The sequence below is a fragment of the Ornithodoros turicata genome, unplaced genomic scaffold (genome assembly GCF_037126465.1).
Source record: "Ornithodoros turicata isolate Travis unplaced genomic scaffold, ASM3712646v1 Chromosome25, whole genome shotgun sequence".
NCBI lineage: Eukaryota > Metazoa > Arthropoda > Arachnida > Ixodida > Argasidae > Ornithodoros > Ornithodoros turicata.
This window is the reverse complement of record NW_026999346.1, coordinates 808,805-831,202: the sequence shown is the minus strand read 5'-3', so window position 1 is coordinate 831,202 and position 22,398 is coordinate 808,805. Positions and strand designations below refer to the sequence as shown.

The following is a 22,398-nucleotide window of genomic DNA, read 5'->3' as shown; positions in this document are numbered from 1 at the left end:
CGGCGCAGTTCCCTTAGAAGTCGGCCCAGGACGCACATTCCCCGTCAGTCGTGACGTTGCCTACATACGCGAGGCCGACAACGACGAGGCCTTTCACCATCACCTCCAACTGAGTCGATGGTTAGTAGTCTCAAAATCTTTCGGTTTAACAAATGACAAACACTTCTTGTTTTGCTTTTTAATTCCGTATTAGGGCCGCGAATGAACTTTGGCTACGAACGACGTACAGGCACGGGCAGATGGAGAGGGGACACCAGGAAGGAGTGGGGGACAGCGGATTACTACGCGTTTTTTGCCGAGTCCAGGGGGGAACTTTGCCGACGTCTGTATGGAAAGCTTCCCGAAAAGCCTCAGACAACACAGCCGGCGTTAGGATTGCAACCCACCACCTGCGTATCTACATCACGACCTTCGACCTACCACCAATGAGCGGATGCTTTTATCCACTCAGCCGTGCTCCGATAACACTGGTAATGCGGACTACTGGTGGACTACATGAGACTCATCTGTTCCCTATCACCTTCTAGTTCATTACTGTTCTCTGGTGCAAATCTCAACATTACTCGATTTGTTGATGCTCGTGGAGAACGATGGGGTTGCAGCAGGCCGTGGACAACGGAGAAGATGGAGGACACGCGCCTGGAGCACCCGCTCCTCAGTTCCACCGGCGCGGCCATTGAGATGGGTCACCGTCATGGCATCTCCGTGACGTACCATCATCGGGTGCGGGTGCTCCAGGCGCGTGTCCATCTTCGACATTGTCCACGACGGCCTGCTACAGAGTCACCTGGCTGAGGACACGCGCCACCAGAAGCAGCTTCAGTTCTATTGCCAACGTCCTGGATGATGATGATGATGATGATGATGATGATGCGGGTTTTCCTTGCGCACGAGCGACGTAGGCCACAATGCGGCAAGACAATGGTAAGGAAGGTATACTCGCTTTAAAAGAATAATGATTCAGTTACGACAAAAGTGTATAGTTAGGCGTCCCGGAGCTCCCCTGTACGCCCGGCCCTCTGGTACATTACATCATCGCCTTCGGCACATGTGTGGGAGAACTCCACCTCCTCTACAATGCCATTGAAATGTTTGTTTCTAGGAACGCGCGGTGTTTTCTAAGTTCCATGCACGTTGCGATTGTCCATGGTTGCTCGAGTGGCGACTTCTCCGCGGGTGCGGCGGAATGTTGCTCGGGGGGGGGGGGGGGGGGGTCGTGGGACGTGGAACGAGTTCATAGGAAACTTTTGCTCGGGGGGCATCGTGCGACGTGGGCCGAATTCACAGGAACGTGTGCCGGAATTTGCCTTAATTCGCTAATGCCTTAAATTAGGCAAATGTCAGAGCTTGTGGGTAAGCCGGGGAAAATGCACAGCGGGTGCTGAGACTGAGTTCAGTGAATGTTGGTGTCGGTAGAAAACGTATGAAGGTGTGAGACATCACTTGGCGTTTGACCGGCTATTCAAATGGCGATTTAATCTAGCGTCCTCGTTGTATTACCCTGGTCTTTTCTTTGAGACTTATGTCTGATTACGAGCATATGTTGGGGGCTTTGTCGTTATTATTTTCTGCCGCCTTGCGTCACGAGCCTCCAGGCTTAGGCAGGGTCGCTATTATTACTTTGTAACTTGCCAAAGATGCGATAAATGAACTGAATTGAATTATTATTATTATTATTATTAACTCATGAGAAAATTTCCATGTAAGCTGGGTCAGTCTACATATCCGGTTGTGTTGTGATAACGACACTTTTGTTATTTATTAGTCCTGTGTTAGTTAGTAGGACGCTGAATATGTGGCAAACAGCCAGTGTTGTTTGAGAAGAACTCGGAAAATGAGCAAGTACTACTCCGTTGTGTTCAGAATGTGACACGAAAACAAAAATTTCTACACATGAAAGCTATATTATCCTGCCACGACAAAAAAAAAAATAATAAAGAAAGACGTGATTCCCTCTACCTGATGATGATGGGGGAATATCATCGCGAGAAGCGATATTCTACCACATTGCTGGCGGTAATGTGGTGAAACGGAATAATGAGACGCCTCAGAGTGAGGACCCAACTCCTATGCTGTCCAATAAGTTTAGAACTGACCTCAGGGCAGAGCGGATAGGGTAGGGCAGGCACGGCTGGATTTGGCCAACAACCAAGTACTTTTGACATAGCATGAGGCGAGTGTTCAGCTGACTTAGAGACAGCTTGGTGGTTCTGAGAGGTTGCTAGTGTAGGCAATGGAGATAGAAGGGTGTGCTCTAGATACAATTTTTGTTCATGAGTGGCAGTCATGTAACTACTGCGTGAACAAATTCACGGTGAGGGCATACGACCTCAGGTAACCACAAGATGTGAGGTTTCTCTGTTTTTGTGTGTGTATGTGTGTGTGCGTGTGTGTGCATGTGTGTGTTTTATGGTTTCGGTTACCCTCATTTCGTGCGACAGCTATTCTTACAAACACGTAGCAGGGCAAAACTACTCAAGAAAGTCGAGCCTGTAGTTATGACGTGTTCAAGACATGAGGCTGCAGAGGGCTGCCCGATGCAGTGTTGTGAGCAATTAAAGGGCAAGCAGATGTGCTCCAGTTCATCGCCATTCTTCCACCGTCCATTCTGCGGCAGCACTAAGTCAGCTTCGTGACAGCACTCAGCTTCGGTGAGTCTCAGAAACTGACATTCGCCCCGCATTCATTCTTTGTTCTCCCTTACTCTTACGAATTGGAGAGTGTTAGATTATCACATGTTGGATGTGGGCTTTGTTGGTGGACAGGATGGTTGTTGCATGGATCTTCTTTGAGCAGGCAGCTCCATGTTATGCGAAATCGGTCTTGAAACGCAGAATGCCCTAAAGACAACGTTCGTTCCCCAGCGTAATTGAAATTATTATGTCCGTCAGGAGTTCGAAAGGGTGTCCCATAAAACGTGTCATTGAATTATATAAGAAAGAAAGCTATGCCACCTACAATCATGCAGTCAACGTCATTTGTTCTGACTCGGTTTTTGCAACCCCTTGATGTTGATGATGATGATGATGATTGGAGTTTAATGGCGCATTGACAACAAAGATCATAATGCGCCACAAACTGAGGTATGATTGAGACAGTGGTGATGTTATGGTTATTTAAGAGTAAACATGATGACTAATAAAAGATGAACGTATACGTGTAAAACATTACTCTGCGACTACAAAAGGCTAATAAGGCCAACGTCTCTCAGGAAATCAAAGACGCTTGTAAAAGGGACGAGAGCCTCCTCACCAAGCAATAGGGCTGGGTGAAGAGGTAAGAAGTATTTATAAAATTCCTTGAAGTGATGTTTGCGATGGATTTCATGATGTGTGCATGTGATGAGTATGTGTACAACAGACAGGAGCTGACCACAGTGCGCACACTGAGGTGGCTCCTCTCCCCGAAGTAAGAAACCGTGTGTAAGGTACGTATGGCCTATACGTAACCTTGCCCGTACAGTGCACAACAGGCGGTTTTCCAGCCGGTCTCCTGTATCCTGAATTTGAGGTTTAATTAAGTGGAGCTTGTTATTTGTTTGTGTGTTCCAAAAGGCTTGCCATATTCTGTGCAGTGATTTCTTGAGTGCCGATCTCATGTCTTGCACGGACATCTCAAAAGGTGTGATGTCATTTGGGAGAGCAGCTGCAGCTGCTTTATCTGCTAACTCATTGCCTTTGATGCCTACGTGGCTGGGCACCCAGCACAAGATAAGGGAGTACCCCTTTGTCCTTACCAAACTGGCTAAAGATCTTGCTCGCTGCACAAGAAAGTTCTTTGTTGAGTGCTGACTACAAATTGCGTTAATGGAACTCAAGGAGTCTGTATATATAACAGAGGACTTTATGGAATCTTGAAGGATGTAGTTGAGAGCCAAGATAATGGCGTAAACCTCGGCAGTAAAAATTGATGCAAATGTTTTTATACGATGAGACCTTGTGTGCGCGCCACAAATCATGGCACAAGTCACTCCTGCACTAGACTTGGACCCATCTGTGTAAATCTCAGTATGGGTATCAAAGCTGCCTTTCAAGTGTGCAAACTCTTGTTGAAGTACTGATGAGGCACTGTCTTGTTTCTTGTATTTTGACAAAGAGGTGTCAGACCTTGGAGGTGGTTCCCAGGGTGGGAGCTTTCTGCTACACTCTACAACTTGTAGGTCACAGGACGTGAAACCGTGGCAATCAAACTCCGATGCAATTCGCAAGGAGAATGGAGGGACCACAGAGGGCTTGTTAATAAACAGCTGTTTAAAGCGTGTGTGCTTGACGCAAGTCGAGGCTGGATTTTGGGGTTGACTATGTATTCTAAGTGCGTACGACGTACCGAGGTAAGAACGCCGTCTTTTCAAGGAGCATTCCTTTGATTCAACGTATAGACTCTGTACTGGAGACGTTCGGAAGGCGCCAAGCACGAGCCTGAGCCCCTGGTGATGGACAGGGTCCAGGGCTTTCAACACCGACTCGCGAGCAGAGCCGTAGACAAAGGACCCATTGTGTAAATATGTTTAAAAGGGACTATCATTGGACGACGACGTTGAAGCGATATCATGAACCACGTGACATCGAATGACTTCTTCACTTTCTTACTCTCTTGTTGGGTTGTGTGACACGTAGGAGTAAAGCTCCAAGTAGTTTTTTAGACTGAGTCTCTCTGGCCTATCTTTTCGGGGCTAACTTGGGGCATTCTTGTGGATACAACGCCGTTCCCGCTCAAGGTAATTTAACAAAGTGGTGCCGAAACCCGGGATACGGAGAACAAGGAAATCCACAGCATCGAACGAGCCCTTCAGTCATGCCTAATACGAACGATCCGGAGAGGCTTAGGAGCAAGCGTGGAGCAAGGAGAGCGCAAGTCACGAAGCTTACAAACGATGCTGCTGCGGCACTTCAGGACCACAACACTACAGCGCTGGCTATTCACGTTCTCCTGGAGAAGCTGATTCAATGCAGCAAGGAACTCTATGCGCTAGATCGTGAAGTTGAGGAGCACACTCCCGCTGAAGACTTCGACACGGATTATGCATCTGTGCTACAGTATGAAGAAAAGATCACAGAGTATATTGCCAAGTTAACTCGGACCTACGAACAGCTTCAAGTAGCGACGACATCGGACTCTCCACCAGCGGTACCGACAACGATTGGGTCCCTAACGGCACCGTCTGGCTCTGGCGTCAAGCTACAACGCCTGCAGCTCATGAAGTTTCGTGGCGATCTTGCAGAATGGCAGCCCTTCTGGGAGCAATACAAGGCAAACATACACGAAAACAGGAAGCTAAGTAAACGTGACAAGTTTCACTACCTTCGTTCATTGCTTCTGGGACCGGCTGCTGCAGCCCTGTCAGGGCTCCAAACTACTGAGGCGGCCTATGACGACGCGATTGCCCTGCTCACGCAACGTTTCGGAGATAAAGGAAGGCTCGAGAGGCAATACTTAGAGAAACTGAGGACGCTCCCACGTGTCAGATCTTCAATGGACACGGCGGCTCTGCGGAGGCTCTACGACTACGTACAAACGAATACCTGTGGACTTCGCTCATTGGGAGTCCCAACTGTAACATATTCGTCAATGATGACTGAGATATTGCTGGCTGCACTGCCACCCGACCTTCGACTAGATTATTACCGTGGACATGCCCAAGGCGAGACATCATCTCCTGCAGCAAACGACCAGTCCCCTGCCTCCGAAGATGAAAACGCGGCCTCTTCAGCCTGTTCGGAAGAGCTGAACAAGCTTCTTGGATTCTTGAAGAAAGAGGTTGAAAGCAGAGAGAAAAGTGGATTATGTGTCCAGCTGGACGACAAGCAGCGCAAACAGCGGGCGACCACTACCAAGGGTCATGCTGGTACGCCGTCGGCCCTTGCTTTGCACAGCCGGACAACGGCGGGTCTACTAAGCTGCATCTTCTGTAATGAAAAATCTCACACAACGGAGACATGCAAGGCTGACGTACCATTGGAGGATAAAAAGAAGGCTCTCGCTAAGAACCGACGCTGCTTTCGATGTACGAAAAGCTACCACAGTTCTAAAGAGTGTCGGTTCAGGGGAAAATGCTCAAAATGCGGTGGTCGGCACGTGGACACTATGTGCGACCCTAACTGGAAGCCCAAACCGATCGAAGGCGGACAGGCCACGAACGCTTCGCACACGTTAGAAGCTCCTGGGCTAATGACAGCGGTCTCCCATCTGAGCACTGTCCTCCTACAAACATTTCGCGCATGGGCAGTGGCGAACTACAGGTGCCTGTACATTCGAGGTATCGTGGACAGTGGAAGTTCCAGGACGTTCATCCGCGAGGACCTCGCCCAAGAACTTGGTTTGAAGGAGGTGGCACAAGTGGTGATCGGCATCCATACGTTCGCCTCGGGATCGGACTGCACGCCTATCAAGCGGAGCGTGGTGGAGGTGACTGTTAGGAGCCAGTACGGTAATGAAGAGATTACTCTTGCGGCCATCGTTGTACCTCTGATTTGTAAAGACATCGAAGAATCACCAGTTGACAGTGAACATGTGGTGGAACTGGGGGACTGCGGGGAGCAGATCGCCGACATTGTTGCTTTTCCTGGCATCCCTCAAGTCAGTGGCATCAGTCTGCTAGTCGGATCTGATCAAGTGTCAAAACTAATCTCAGGAGAAATCCGCTGCTATTGAAGACAGCAAGAACTGGTTGCGGTAAAGACTAAGTTGGGTTGGACCTTCCAGGGCCCAAGTGCTACGAAGTCTCTCATCGCACGGCAATCTGACAGCCTCATAGTGCTGAGGACAAACGTTAACTGCATGACCATACAAGACGAAGAGATACGGCGAATTTGGGAGGTCGAAAACACAGGCATCAACGAAAACCCCTCACCAACGGCTGCGGGTAATGAAGTACTGGCAGAGTTTCAGCGTAACATAAAGATTGCCAACGGGCGTTATGAGGTGTGCCTCCCCTGGAAGCACATCGACGTCCCCTTGCGTGACAATCGCGATATTGCGGAGAAAAGACTGAGGCGGTTGGTAAATCGGCTGGCACATGATGACGAGCTGATTACGGAGTACGACAAAAATATTCGAGCCTATCTGCTGAGCGGCCATGCTGAACCAGTGCCTGCATCTGGGTCGAAGCCATCCAAACGCGTGTACTACATGCCCCATCGTGAGGTCATCCGACCTCAGTCAACGTCAACGAAAATGCGGGTCGTCTTTGACGCGTCATCGCATTCTGGCTCTTGTACATCTCTCAACGACCACCTAGAAAAGGGGCCAAAGGTGCAACCAGACTTGTTGGACGTATTGATCCGCTTCAGAATGCACTCAATTGGAATTACTGCGGACATAGAAAAGGCTTTTCTGCAGATCAGCGTTGACGAACGCGACAGGGATGCCTTGCGTTTCTTATGGTTTGACCATGTGCCGCAGCGGAAGAACTTAACCCTCAGTACGAATATTGTGGAATGGCGGATGCAGCGTGTACCTTTCGGCACATCGGCTAGTCCATTCCTGCTCGCGGCAACGCTACTGTACCATTTCAACTGCGTCACCGGTGGTCTGCAGGAGACGGCTGAGGTCCTAGCCTCATCATTCTATGTTGACGACCTTCTGACCGGAGCAGCGGACGTGGAGTCAGCAATTAAGCTCTACAGGGAAGCAAACGACATCACTGAGAAAGCGAAAATGCGCCTATGCAAGTGGGCTTCTAACTGTGCAACTCTTCGAGATGTTTTTGCTCCAGAGGAGGGGGTTGTCCCGAACAGTGACTGCAAGACGACAAAGGTGCTTGGGACGGTGTGGGACAAAAGCGAGGATACACTTTCGTGTAGTTTAGACTCAATCCTCAACTACGTCGATCGCCTCACAGGCACCAAACGCAACGTACTGCAAGCTGCAGCCAGGATTTACGACCCTCTCGGATTCCTTAATCCGTTCACCGTGCGAGCAAAAATGCTGTTCCAAGCTTTGTGGGTTGAGGAGAATGAGTGGGATTCACCTATGTCAGAAGACAAGCAAAAACTCTGGAACGAATGGTGCAGCGAAATTCCGGAACTGACAAAGGTCAGCGTGGACCGTTGCTTCCTGCCAAGCGGTCACAGAAATCCGCAACTCCACATATTTTGTGACGCAAGTCCCAAGGGCTACGGGGCTGTAGCGTATCTTCGAGTTGAGAACAAAGACGGAACTGTGACATCAACAATTGTTCTCTCTAAATCTCGAGTAGCCCCCCTTAAAAAGTTGACCCTGCCTCGCCTGGAACTAATGGCTGCGTTGATCGGCTCGAGAATGTTGAACTACCTTAGGCGGACCTGCACAGGATTGGATTTTGACTACTTCCTATGGTCGGACTCAATGATTGCGCTTTGGTGGATAAGAAGACCCCCGAGTGAATGGAAGCAGTTCGTGAGCAACCGCGTTGAGGAAATTCAGCAAAAGACCGATCACCGAAGATGGAAACATTGTCCGGGGACGGACAACCCTGCCGATTGTCTTACTAGAGGCATGCCCGCGAGGGCACTGGTGGATAGCAGCACCTGGTGGCAGGGACCCGCTTGGCTTCATCTCGACTCGTCAAGTTGGCCAAACAGCGACGTCGAATGGGACGACATGACAAACGACGAGAGGAGTTTCAAATCTAGCATCCTGCAAGTCTCGGTGTCATCGAATTCGGCAATCATGGATGCAGAGAAATACAGCAGCCACCGGAGACTGACAAGAGTTACCGCTTGGGTCCTACGCTTCGAGCGTAACGTGCGATGCCGTAACGGTCGAACTGTCGGCACTCTAACGGTCAAGGAGCTCAACGACGCGGATAACCTTTGGGTAAAGCAGGCACAGGCGGAGCATTTCGCCGAGGAGGTTAATCTGCTACAGATGGGTCATCCAGTGGCACCTGATTCAAAGTTGACCAATCTGCGACCGTACCTGGACGACAACGGCATCATACGCTTACGGACGAGACTGCAGTGCGGAGCAGATGGAGAGGACGTGAAATGTCCAATCATACTTCCCCGCGCGCATCACTACACGAAACTTGTTGTGGAACGTGCTCATCACAGAACACTGCACGGAGGCTTGCAAGACACATTGAACGAAGTAAGAGAGCGCTGGTGGATTCCACAAGGCCGACAACTAACAAAAGCGCTCATATTCCGATGCATCACCTGCTCGCGTAATCGGGTCAAGGCAGCTTCAGCTCCCACTGCTCCACTGCCATCTGACAGAATTACTCCCAACCAGCCCTTCGAAGTAGTGGGAGTGGACTTTGCTGGGCCTGTGATGGTGCGATCCGAGCGCGGCTCGTCAAAGTCGTACATTGCGCTTTTTACGTGCGCAACAACGCGGGCCGTGCACTTCGAACTCGTTTCGGATCTTACAGCACGCTCATTTCTCATGGCGTTTCGCCGTTTCGTTTCCCGACGAGGATTACCGAATACTGTGTACTCGGACAATGCATTGACCTTCAAGAAAGCGTGCCGGGATATTCAGAAGTTGCAGACGGCTGTGCGACAGAGCGAGATCCAGGATTATTTCGCCTCCCACCAAATAAAGTGGAAATTCATCGTTGAGAGGGCAGCGTGGTGGGGCGGCTGGTGGGAAAGGCTAGTGCGTACGACGAAGCAGTGTCTCCGAAAGGTACTTGGACGACAGTCTTTAACGTTCGAAGAGATGATGACTGTGCTGCAGGACGCCGAAGCGTCGATAAATTCTCGCCCGCTTACGTACTTACACGCATCACCTGACGAGCCTGCCGCGTTGACGCCTGCTCACCTGCTGATTGGTCGACGACTCATCGCACTTCCGAGTGGTGAACATCAACAGCCGTCATCATCTGCGACCGACCTTTCCCGTCGATGGTGTCACCGCCAGAGAATAGCTGATCATTTCTGGAGAAGGTGGCACAGAGAATATCTGCTACATCTGAGGTCTGCCCACGTCTCTAAGCCCGTGGGGTACCATTCGCTGAAGGAAGGAGATCTTGCCTTACTGCATGAAGACAAGGTTCCACGCAATCTTTGGAAAACCGTGCGGGTTGTGACGCTACACAAGGGAAGGGATGACAAAGTCCGAGCATGTACCATAAAGCTGCCAACGGGGAACGTGACAAGAAGACCGGTACAGCTACTATACCCCCTTGAAGCATTGCTGGGATGAATTTCATTCGGCGGGGGAGGATGTGTAAATATGTTTAAAAGGGACTATCATTGGACGACGACGTTGAAGCGATATCATGAACCACGTGACATCGAATGACTTCTTCACTTTCTTACTCTCTTGTTGGGTTGTGTGACACGTAGGAGTAAAGCTCCAAGTAGTTTTTTAGACTGAGTCTCTCTGGCCTATCTTTTCGGGGCTAACTTGGGGCATTCTTGTGGATACAACGCCGTTCCCGCTCAAGGTAATTTAACACCATAATCAAGTTTCGAGCGAATACATGCAGTATACACTTTGTGCAGTGTCTCCTGGTCTGCACCCCAAGATCTGTGAGAAATTATTTTTAGAATGTTTAATGATTTGACACACTTTATCTTTAGGTTTTGGACATGAGCCTTGAAGGTCAGCTTCGAGTCGAAAGTGATGCCAAGAAATTCGGCTTCTGGTTGAACAAGGATATCTCGTCGGTTAAGCTGCAGTGTAGGTGGTGAAAAGAGTCCTCTAATCCTAGAGAAATGGACACACACAGTTTTCTCAGCTGAAAATTTAAATCCATTTGATGAAGACCACTTGGCCATATTATTGATGGCTACCTGCATCTGTCGTTCGCATATTGACAGGTTCGCGGAGCAACAAGATATTTGAATGTCATCCACGTACAAGGAGAAAGATATGGAGCGTGGGATGACATTGGTCACAGAGTTGATTTTCACAATAAATAAGACAACACTGAGAACGGATCCCTGCGGGACACCATTCTCTTGTACGAAGGGGCGGGATAGAGTGGTTCCCAATCGCACTCTAAAGGATCTGTGCTGGAGGAAGTTTGAAATGCATCTAAGGAGTCTGCCCTCCACGCCAAAGGAGTAAAGATCCTGCAGAATACCGTGTCGCCACGCAGTGTCATACGCTTTCTCTAAATCAAAGAAAACGGATAGGCAATGTTGTCTTCTGACAAAGGCTTCACGGATTGTGGTTTCTAGCCGAACAAGGTGATCCATAGTGGAGCACCCCGTTCGAAAACCACATTGAAATTCAGAAAGGTAATTATTTTCTTCCAAATGATGAACCAGCCGGTTATTGACCATTCGCTCAAATGTCTTCCCAATACAACTCGTAAGGGCGATAGGTCTGTAACTGGCTGGGTTCGATGCTTCCTTTCTTGGCTTGAGAAGGGGAATGACAGTCGCAGTCTTCCATAATAATGGTAATGTTCCCTCTGCCCAAACGCGGTTAAAGAAAAGGAGCAACAATTTTTTTGAGTCATCGGACAAGTGGCACAGCATGGAGTAGGTTACTCTGTCTGGGCCCGGGGCAGTGGCTTTAGCAGCGAATAGAGATCGCTGAAGCTCCACCATCGTGAACGGCTGATTGTATACGTACTCATCGCCACCACTCATTGGAATTTTTCGTTTCTCAGCGTTTGTTTTTACTCTAAGAAATTCGGGACTGTAATGGGATGAATCAGAGATGCGTTCAAAATGTTGTCCGAGCGCATCCGCCTGTTCTTGTAGGTTTCCGCACACCTGCCCATTGACTTCTAAAAGAGGGATTGTATAACTGCGGTGTTCTCCTCTGATTTTGCCAAGTCTGTCCCACACCACTTTGGATGGGGTACTGTGAGATAGGGAAGACACGAAGTTGTGCCAAGATGACCGCTTTGCTTGTTTCCGCGTCCATCTGGCCTTGGCTCTCGCCTTTTTAAACAAAAGAAGATTTTGTGATGTGGGGTACCTCCGAAATGTACCCCACGCACGATTTTGAAGTTTACGAGTTTCCTTGCACTCGCTGTTCCACCATGGCTTCGGTCGTTTCGGTAGACGACCGGAAGTCTGGGGAATGGATTGTGTTGCTGCATCGAGGATGACGTTGGTAATTACATTGTTGGCCTCTTCAATCGTCATCCTCTCCACAGGGATTAACGACAGGTCACATTTTTTAGAGAAAGCATTCCAGTCAGCATGTTGGAGCTTCCATCTAGGGCGGCATGCTGTCAGACTATTGACTGCACACATATATTTGAGGACCACTGGAAAGTGATCACTCCCAAGTGGGTTTTCTTCCACACTCCATTCTATATTTTGATATAGAGATGGACTGCAAAGCGATAAATCTAAGACCGAAAAAGACTGACTTGAACAGTGGACGTACGTAGGTGCTCCTGTATTTAAAAGACAGATGGAGGTTGATAACAAGACCCTTTCCAACATTTTCCCTCGGCCGTCGGTTCTTGCACTGCCCCAAAGCGGATTGTGGGCGTTAAAGTCGCCTAAGAGTATAAATGGAGTTGGAAGTTGGCTGATTAAGTGTTCTATATCCCTCTGTGCAAAACTTCCTGATGGTGGCAAATAGACCGAGCAGATAGTGACAATTCTGTCCAGACACATCTGCACGGCTACGGCTTCCAAGTCTGTAACTAAGTGGACTTCTTTGGACGGAACAGTTCCTCGTGTGACGACAGCCACGCCACCAGATGCGCGAGTGGCGTCTGTTCGATCTCTTCGAAATACATTGTGTCTACGAATTGGATTTGGTGTGTGTGTGTTTAAGTATGTTTCTTGGAGGCAGAAACATGCTGCATTGTACTTGTCGAAGAGATCGTTAATGTCGTCTAAGTTAGAAAGTAAACCACGGCAGTTCCACTGGAGGAAGTGGTTCATAACGGTCACACTAAAAAGGAGGAAAAGAAAGCGCAGCACTTGGTGACAACGACTAGAAAGGACTTGTACCATTTAGGGGGGTTGGACCCTTCGCGGGGGTTGTTTCTGTTGCTCATTCCCTTTGAAACCCCTTCCTCGTCCTTTTTCTCGTTTTTCCTTCCGTTGTGAAGGAATGCTGGGGAGGCTCGACGATGACTTCTGCGACATGCAGTCATCATCATCGACCTCCATACTTTGGGTGCCTCTTTGGGAAGGGGTTTTTATGACCCCGTCCCAAACTGATTGTGTGCCATCGACCTTAGAGGAGGCCATGGCTGTTTCTTTGTGGCCAGTTGAACGGCTGGCCTCCGTAACTGCAGGAGTCACCTGAGTGTCTCCAGCCTCCTGTTGGGGAGTGTAGGGTGGGAACTCAGAGACCTGCGAGCAGGTTTGAGTTTCCACAGATTTCCTTGGTGGTGCCACTCCCCTGCGCACCACTTCGGAGAAAGATCCTTTCATTTGAAATTCGTATTGTGTCTTTGCAGCTCTGTAAGGAATGTTTTGTACGGTTTTGATCTTTATGATTTCTTTTTCTTCTTTCCAACGTGGACACGATCGAGAGTACACCGGGTGGTTGCCCTGGCAGTTGGCACAACGGTACTCATTGCTGCAAGTCTCTGGCGAATGGTCTTTGCCAGAGCACTTTGGGCAGGTGGAGTGTCCGCGGCAGACAAGCGAACTGTGCCCAAAATGCTGGCACTTGAAACAACGTCTTGGGTTTGGAATGTATGGTCTGACATTGCAACTGAGGTAACCAGCCTTTATATTAGAAGGTAACGCATGTAGTTGAAAAGAAAGAATAATGTGCTTGGTTGGGATTTCCTTACCATCCCTCCTCATAATGATCCGTTTTGCAGAGACCACGCCCTGCTCACTCAGTCCATCTTCAATCTCAGATTCTGTGCATTCGATGAGTTCATCTTCTGATATTACACCTTTGGTTATGTTCAGTGTGCGGTGTACGTTAACATTTACAGGTATGTTCCCGATGTTTGACAGTGTCTGTAGTGCCGTGCTTTGATGTTTGTTCTGTACTTCGACCTGGATATCCCCTGCATTCAGTTTTCTTGCGTTGTAAGATTTACCGATTACTTTTTCGAGTTCCTTCGCCACAACAAAAGGAGAAATTTTAGCAAGTGGCTTTCCCTCTTCCTTAGACTGAATTATTAGGAACTTCGGAAACCAAGGGTCTGGAGACAGATCAAGCAGATTCGGTTCAGGTCTCTCGGTGCGGCTCCGTTTTAGGCGCCGATCAGTTTTTTTAGAGTGGTGGTTATCCATGTAAGAAGATATTATTGTTCAGTGCAGCAGGCGTGTCGCCCACCATGGAGCCCAACTTGGGGAACGTGCCCCGCACGCTAACACCTACCTCTGCACTATACCCTAGTGCAGCTTCTGGAGAGTGAAAAGACTGCCCAAGGTTGACCCTTGCCGCCAAAGAAGGTGAAGCAACCCCTTGATGTGAATGCCAACTAACTTAAATTCGATTATGTAAATTTTTACGAAATGAACTTGAAAATTTGCTAAGCAGTTCATGATAATTGAATTGGATATTGACAAGCTATCCCATCGCAAAAAAGGCCGCACATCATGCGTTTCGGAGTCCCCACAGCGTAGCGGTCGACGAGTTTTTGGGCACCCCCGTTGTCAGTCCGACGAAAGGCGGTTGCTAAATTTAGCGGACGAGGCTACAAAAGGAGTCCACTCCCTGACACGCTGAAAAATATACCACTGACCAAAGACGACATCAAAAGGGCAGCAAAGGGAACGGCAGATCTGGAGATGAAGAAGCTCCTGGACAACTTACACTGGAGACACCCCAGGCTTGTCGCCCTCGGTGATCCCTATGAGTATACAAGCTGTAGATGCATAATCCGAACTGACGCAGCACTCATTCACTAGAGCTTACAGGTATATAAGCTCAACGTGACCGACGACACCATACATGCAGACAATGCAACAGAAGCGAAGACGACGTCCCAAAGAGCTGCACTGAAGTCTGCTCTAGACCGCTTGGACAATAGAACCTTCGATATAGTCAAGGCGCTTGGTGTATGGGAACCCATGATGAGAGATGTGGCGTTATCAGCGCTTGTCAACTTCATAGTAAGCAGTGATATGGAATCTGTACTGTAGGATCGCATTCTCTAGGCATGTGTCGTCGAGTTCACTCTCCCTTCATTCATGCAATTCAATTCATTCTATTTCAGTTCAATTCATTGCACTTCTAGGGGATGTAGCTCCGCATGTGCACGTACACTTCGGTGACCGGGAGGGGTGATGTTTTTCTATTTTCAACTTTTCATTTTTCTTTTTCCTTTCATTTAAAGGATCTTTGTGGGAGTAGCAGAATTCATCAGGTGACTAAATTCAATATCTTCCGTTTTTTTTTACTATAATCAAACAACAACTCAAACGCAAACGACGTCCTTCTGCTACTGTACTGCTCAAAATACGAAGGACGGGAGAAATATCCTATACAAGAGCGACTCTCCACACTGGACAGCCGGCCACTTATTTTTGCAAAGATTCTGAATGCATGGTCTACGGACGACAAATGCCGCAAGGTGGCAGGGTGTCTACTACAATTTCTCAAGACCGCAAACCTGCGGGACCTGAGGCACGTATGCTTGCACGCATTTCCACTTCCCTGTGTGTGCGATTTTGACACTTCCCAAGCAGCACAATGTATTGAAAGGGGTGCAATAGGGGTGGACGGTACGTGTCTTACCAATGTTCTTTAGTTTCACGAGTCTGTTCAAGGCCTTCCACCTACCCGTCCACCCCTACTGCACTCGACTTTCGGTACATTTTGCTGCTTGGGTTAACACTTAAGAAACTTAGCCACACAGGGATAGTAGAAAGAGATAAGACAGGTAGGCATAGCTTATCGCATCCGGCTTCCGCTGGGTTGATGCCCTGCCTCTCTCAACTTCAAGAACTGTCACTTTTTCTACTATTCCTGTGTTTGCTGGGTTTTCTGGCTGTGTGGGTTGGGTCCTTTCGTCGGACTCGCAACGATTGCGCTCAAAGTCGTCGAGCGCTATGCTGTGGCGCTATGAAAAGCATGATGTTCGGCTATATTTTTTTTTTTTTTGATGGGGTAGATCCTCAATATCGCTGTCAATTATCGTGAATTTAATTAAATTCGGCACGCACTTCAAATTGGTGGAATAAAAGGGCGACCTTGACTTGGTAGATTTTCGACGTGGTTTCGTAAAAATTGGACAAATAAAACTTAAGCTAGATGACATTCCCATTAGGAGGCGTCAAAAACCTGTTTTCATTGGAGTGAGAACGAGGGCTCTCAAAAAGTCGTCGAGGGCTAGGTTCTGGACTCTCGGAAAAACATGATCTACGGCTCTCTTTTTTTCTTCAAAAATAACAGAGACGGCTCAGTGCTCTTTTTTGCTTACGGGTAACTCCTCAATATCCCTGTCAACTGTCATTAATTTGAGAAAATTCGGGACGCGCCTCACATTAGCAAAGTAAAAGAGATACCTTTCCCTGAGAAATTTTCAAGTTCAAGTTGCTTGATTGCGTAGTTCAATTCGTAAAAATTAACATAATGAAACTTAGGTTAGATGTGTGTGTGTGTAGCTGGTAGACGTTTAATGGCGCGAGGGCAATTATGGCCTAAGAGCGCCAAATCAATGATGCTCAAGAACTTAAGTTGGATGACATTCACATCAGGCGGGGGAAATACCTTATAAGAAGAAATGACGTTAACCGTGTGATTCCATGTGGCTAATTTTCCCATTATAATTCAATGGCACATGTTCAGGGACACCCTGTATATACTGATATATATGTGACGTCGCGCCTCTCCGCGGGGAAGTTCAAACCGTCTTGATTCCAATAAGGTATGACGCTGATAACGAATTACACCGCTAAAATCATCGAAAACTAAAGCGCAGAAATCGGGTTCATAAGGCAATGTGGCACTACCTGTGGAAACGAATTGATGGATGGAGTGCGAACTATCCATTTAAATCTAACTTAAATGAATTAAAGGGAGACTTCGCAAGGATTCGAAAAAAAAAATTAGGTGAGCATCATACCGAACACGGACCGCCCGAATACAACATTCGCCTTCATTTTGTGCGAGTAATTAATTCGTAAATGATGACAGTACCAACCCAAAATACAAAGCCCACAGCGGTTCGCCCGGAGGACGATACTGTGACGTCACCCAGTATGTTGTCTGACACGAAGCTTGCATTCTTCCACGCCGGATGACGTCAGCAGTGTTGCTTTCAGCGCCCTCTTGCTAAAACAGGGGCGAAGCGCTCACTAAGTAATAAGTCTGCTCACTTTTGGAACGTGATATTTCGTATGTATGTTCCTGACACCCCAAGGATTACTGCTATGTCACAGTCTTTGTGGTGATTTTGTTGCGGAGTCCCACTTTAAAGGGACTATGAAACGATTTTTTTCTTCGTTTCGTTCGAAAGAAGACATTTTTCTGAGTCTAGAACCGAAATTTTACTTTCGTCGCGCGAGCGGATTTCTCGGGAGCGAATTTAAACGGAGCGGCGAAGGGAGGACAGCTGGCGCCGCGCCGTGACGAGCTGCCGAGCGGAGACACAACGGGTAACTTGACGCGACCACGGCCGGCTCAGCAACACGTCATCGTGACGTGTTGCCGAGCCGAGGAATCCCGCCAGGAGCATGCGCCGTAGGATCCCGCGTATGCGTTCATCGGGAGTGGAAATCTCCATGAGAGCAGCTTTCGCGCGATCGGCAGATTTCGGCAGTGGCGGCAGCCACAGCGCGAGCTCGCGGCATTACTTGCCATTGTGCAACACCGGTGACGTAACGGGGAACCGAAGAGCGGTCCGTACAGTTACACCATCGACAGGGAAATATGCGCGGGAGAGGAGGAACGCGGAAGAGACATTTCCAGCGCGCGCTCCTCGCAGAGTGGAGCGATTTCGTCCGGAAAAATTTGTGGCATATTAGTTTCTCTGCGGGAAGAACAGTTTCCATCGAAAAAAGTATGGGGGTTCGGAAAATTTCATAGTCCCTTTAAGTACCATTGTGAGAGACACACTTTTGTCTATTATGACGCATGGAATTTACGAAGAAGATTATGAATGATGATGATGACTGGAGCTTTTATGACGCACAAACAATATCCTTCCAATTTACGATGTTCTTACTTGGTGTCTTACGGAACAATACTTCTTTTCGTTCTATCTGACCCACTTGAAGCAGGATCAGCTGCTACGTGATCGAAATATTTTCATAATTGTACACGTCTGACCCTTTTCAACAAAAACAGATTGTGATCTTCGTGTGTCGCCTTGCACCTTGCCTCTTCCTGGTCGTGTTGACGGTAGTGGTCGTAGCAGCCCTTCCCTGTCTGGGTGGTCGAGCATATAACTGCTACCCTCGTACGTTCCCGGTAAGTCAAACTCCTCAACCACTGTTAAGACCAACCTCCATGGATCGAATGTTCTGCGTAAAAGCTGGGAACTCCGTTCAGCGTCGGACGTCCTGCGCGGGGCGTCAAGAATGCGAGCGTTCGCCGGCGATCTATCCGTGACAGTCCGGACACTTGGATCCGGGACACTTTCGCTCAGCGACCGCGACTCCAGAAGCGTCAACTGTGGATGAACGCGAGGCTGGCCAATCAAAGCACTCTTCCGCTATGAATCTGCGCCAGCCGCACTGTGATGTCGTCTGCACACGTTGTCCGGACCACGACCTACTAGATTATAACGACCATGTCATAATCGGCAGTCCGTCCGCACGATCCGCTAGGTGCGCTACTCATCGGCACGCGAGATCTGCACCACGATTGGACGATGGAAATTTGAATTCTGAACGCGCAGAAGCGTATGTACGACTACCGTAGCAGACGACGGCAATAGCTCCTATGAAAATGCGTAGAATGATGATGATAATCAGCCTCAGAATGAAACATCTGTGGAACATCCACCGCTTGTACAGAAATACTAAGGTAAGCTGAAGTACAAAGTATTGGAGAAGTCGAGGAAGCAATAGCTGGGACGATGGGCAGCGCCACCGCTACCTTCCAAAAATGCGGCGCTGGGAAGGGGTGCCTATGTCATGATGTCGTTATAATCTAGCAGGTCGTGGTCCATAGTCGCGAATCGCCTTCTTCTTCCTGCTATGGGGTGCTGTCGTCAGCTGGCCTACTGCACCGCTAGATTTACGATTTCTCTGCCAAGAAACATGTTTTCTGTTCGCAGTATTGAATAGGCCTTTCGGTACATTACTGCGCACACTTTTTTAGATAGCTCTTGGATTTGGTTGCAAAATTTGTAAGATGAAGTGCATTTCTTTCGAGCAACTGATCCCACTGAACTTTCACCTTGTACTCTGGCATCGGTGACATCCAGAGCATGAGTTTCCAACGCCGTCCGATGGTTTTTCGCCGAATGGAGCTGGTGCCGCCGAACAACTGGTGGCGGAAGCGCGAACTTCGTTGCACGAAATCCGCTCCGTGCCTTTACACCCAAAGACCGACAAGAACTGCGATCTGTCAACCCCAACGTGGATAAATTACGTTGTCGCCCATAGGGCTCCTGAAACTTCACGGTATGTTCACGGTCGGAGCACATTAATGCGGTTACCTATTGGAGCCAGTAAGAAGAAGCACCGGCTGAGGAGTAAACGCTGCGTTCTTGCCTGAACAGATCTACAGCATTCCCGAATACGCGCCTTACAACATTTGGACAGTGTGGCGGGTTAAGTCACACATGGTTGTCTAAACTTGCTCCGCCCCCTTTAGTGGCAGAACTCGGGGATAGACCCAAAATAGTATTTGTCCTTCGGGCGAGCGATAAATACAATATGTCCTAAAGCAGCAGTGTACAAGCCTTGTTTGATTGCCGATTCTATGAATCGGTGAATTTAATAACTCGGTGAAGGGATGATTAAAAAAAAAACTGCCCTATTGTGTCTAGTCCATATGAGAAATTATCTTGTACATGTGGCGGCCCACAGACGGCGACGAAGACTTGCCTCTCTCGGCGTGCCCCACTGCGCTTGCCCGTCTGTTCTACAGTCGCAGTCCTATCTTGCGGCGCTCCCATTTGTGCGTCTAGCTTACGTCATCATTACGTCATCTTGATGCTAGAATCGTTGGGGCTTCCTTAGCTCTACAGAAGCAATGCGAATCTTTAAAACACTTTTATATAATATGCAAACTGTTTTCGCTAAGAGAAACTTGGTCAAGTGATGATGATGATGATAATGGTGGTGGTGGTGGTGGTGGTGGTGATGATGGTTAGGGTTTTTCTGGCGTATGGCCATAATAAGTTGGTCAAGTGCACTGTGAAGGGGTGCCGAACATTGCTGTATGAGTCTCATACACACGTCCGCGAATACCATGGCAGGGATTGTAGCCAACGTTTGTACGGATGTGATGATGATGATGATGATTAGGGTTTTTTCTTGCGCAGTGACTACAAAGGTGATAATGCGGTTTATACAGATGCGTTGAAAAGTTGCTCCGCTCATCTTTACATCGTTTACACGAAGGGTGCAATGATAATGTTGTTAACCTTGCAATACAATTTATTGGTACATGCAGTGCAGATGGAAGGCTGAATGCTGCAGTCAACAGTGTAATCTCCAGGAGCCCTGGGCCGGCCGTTGTGAATGAAGGGCAGACCATGGGCAGAATTTTTTCCCAGAACTGGCATCAAGTTCGGAAATAAAGCTTTCACTGAAATATATGCATTCCGATTCTTGTTATCGAAGGCACGACGTTATACCACACATCCGAGCGGCAACACACTTCGCGTTTGTCTTGCTATAAACATAGCTAGCGTGCTTTATCTTTACTACTTCCCGATTAGCACCACGAAGAGTGTTTCATTGTAACTATGGTTCCTGAAACAGCTATAAGAAAAAGAGAGAAAGAACAGAAAGGAAATGACGAGGAAATAAGTACAGAAAGGAAACCGGTGCACAAAACGTTCACAGCCGCTGTCCTACCTGCTTGCAGACGCACACAAAAAAAGAAGAAGAAAAAAGGAAGAAGACCTCCCTAGCAATTAAAGGCTTTTCCGTTCGTTCGGATGGTCATTCTTGGAGTTGACACGTTTAACAACGGTGGCATTAGCTGGACAGAATCCTTGGTACGAGACTTCGCAACGTCATCTTTTTGTAAGTCCAAATAGGATTATTTTATTAGCATATAGATTTCTCCCCCTCTCAGTCACTACCAGGGTTGGTAGTGACTGACAGGAATGGAATGGGATCACCCATTCCATTCCAATTCCATTCAGATGATGATGATGATGATTTGGGTTTTTTTGGCGCAAAAGCTACTAGGGCTATAATGCGCCAAACAACAAGGTAATGTGATGAACCCAGTTAAAAATTGAAATGCTCATATTAAAACAACTTGACTAGTGGTGGCTTAAAAACACATGAAAGGGTAAGAAAAGAGCTCACTGTAAAATTCACAGTTTGTTAAGATATCCAATGTTTTTTAAAAATTTATGTACTGCTGTAAAAGGAACAATAGCCTCATCACCCAGCAAAAGAGCTGGATGAAGAGGTAAAGAGTAACGATAAAATTCAGTGAAGTGACGCTGACGATAACTTTCATGTAATGGGCATGTAATTAAAATGTGTTGGACCGAAAGGGGCTCTCTGCAGCGCACGCACTCAGGTGGGTCCTCCCCACGCAGCAAAAACCCGTGAGTCATGTATGTGTGTCCAACCCTTAACCTGCACCTTAAGACATCGTGTAGCCTGTTTTCAAGACTTTGTGAGCGATTTCCTGTTTGAGGCTTCACCAGGTGTAGCTTATTCTGCTCTTGTGTGCTCCAAAACCGCTGCCATTTTATGTTGATGGCATTCATCAAAAATAACCTGAGGTCTTGAACAGGGACATCAAAGACTGTTATGTCAGCTGAAAGTGCAGCTGCAGCTGCACGATCTGCATTTTCGTTACCCTGTATGCCCACGTGGCTTGGCACCCAGCAAAGGGTTAAACGATAGCCCCTGTTAGTTATTGTATTGGCTAGACGTCGTGCTCGCTGCACAAGAAAATGTTTTGTTTTTTGGACTGAACATATTGCCTGCAAAGAGCTGAGGGAATCTGTATAGATGACTGATGACACAATGCAATGTTGTAAAATGTAGTTGAGTGTTATGATGATCGCATAAACCTCTGCACTGAATATCGACATGATTTTGTGTAAACGGTGAGTTATTGTGACTGTCCCAGTTACCATGGCGCAAGATACACCAGCATTAGTCTTCGATCCGTCCGTGTAAAACGCCACGTGCGTTCCAAAGCTTTCTCTTAAACCCTCGAACTCCTGCTGCAGCACAGTCGTGGAAGTATCGCTTTTTCTGTACTTGGTCAGTGACGAGTTGGAATGTGGTGGTGGTTGCCATGGAGGCAGGCTCCCACTAGATTGCAAAAGCGGACTGTTGTAGTGGGTAAAATTATAAAATTCAGCTTCTCGTAAAACTCGCATGCTGAAAGGAGGAACGACTGAAGACTTGTTTAAGAACAGTTGCTCAAAAGGCGTCCTTGTAACGCATGAGAGCGCCACATGTTGTGGATAAGTGCGAACCT

General features: G+C 48.0%; 2 protein-coding genes and 1 long non-coding RNA gene across 3 annotated transcripts; all 3 read left to right on the top strand.

Moving 5' to 3' along the window:
* The first annotated feature begins 4,794 nt into the window (after positions 1 to 4,794).
* Positions 4,795 to 6,651, top strand: LOC135373444 (uncharacterized). Its single transcript, XM_064606645.1, has one exon. It carries the CDS (start codon positions 4,795 to 4,797, stop codon positions 6,649 to 6,651), a length of 1,857 nt encoding a protein of 618 aa, XP_064462715.1.
* A 126-nt stretch (positions 6,652 to 6,777) lies between these two features.
* Positions 6,778 to 10,128, top strand: LOC135373443 (uncharacterized). The gene has a single exon (XM_064606644.1). The coding sequence runs from the start codon at positions 6,778 to 6,780 to the stop codon at positions 10,126 to 10,128; it is 3,351 nt and encodes a 1,116-aa protein (XP_064462714.1).
* Positions 10,129 to 13,073: 2,945 nt separating this feature from the next.
* LOC135373474 (uncharacterized) lies at positions 13,074 to 14,253 on the top strand. Its single transcript, XR_010416479.1, has 3 exons — positions 13,074 to 13,577; positions 13,685 to 13,804; positions 14,131 to 14,253. It is a non-coding gene; the product is annotated as an uncharacterized LOC135373474 (long non-coding RNA).
* Positions 14,254 to 22,398: the final 8,145 nt, after the last annotated feature.

Excerpts from the sequence above, each read along its gene's own strand:
- LOC135373444 (XM_064606645.1), top strand. The coding sequence starts at position 4,795 with ATGCCTAATACGAACGATCCGGAGAGGCTTAGGAGCAAGCGTGGAGCA.
- LOC135373443 (XM_064606644.1), top strand. The coding sequence starts at position 6,778 with ATGACCATACAAGACGAAGAGATACGGCGAATTTGGGAGGTCGAAAAC.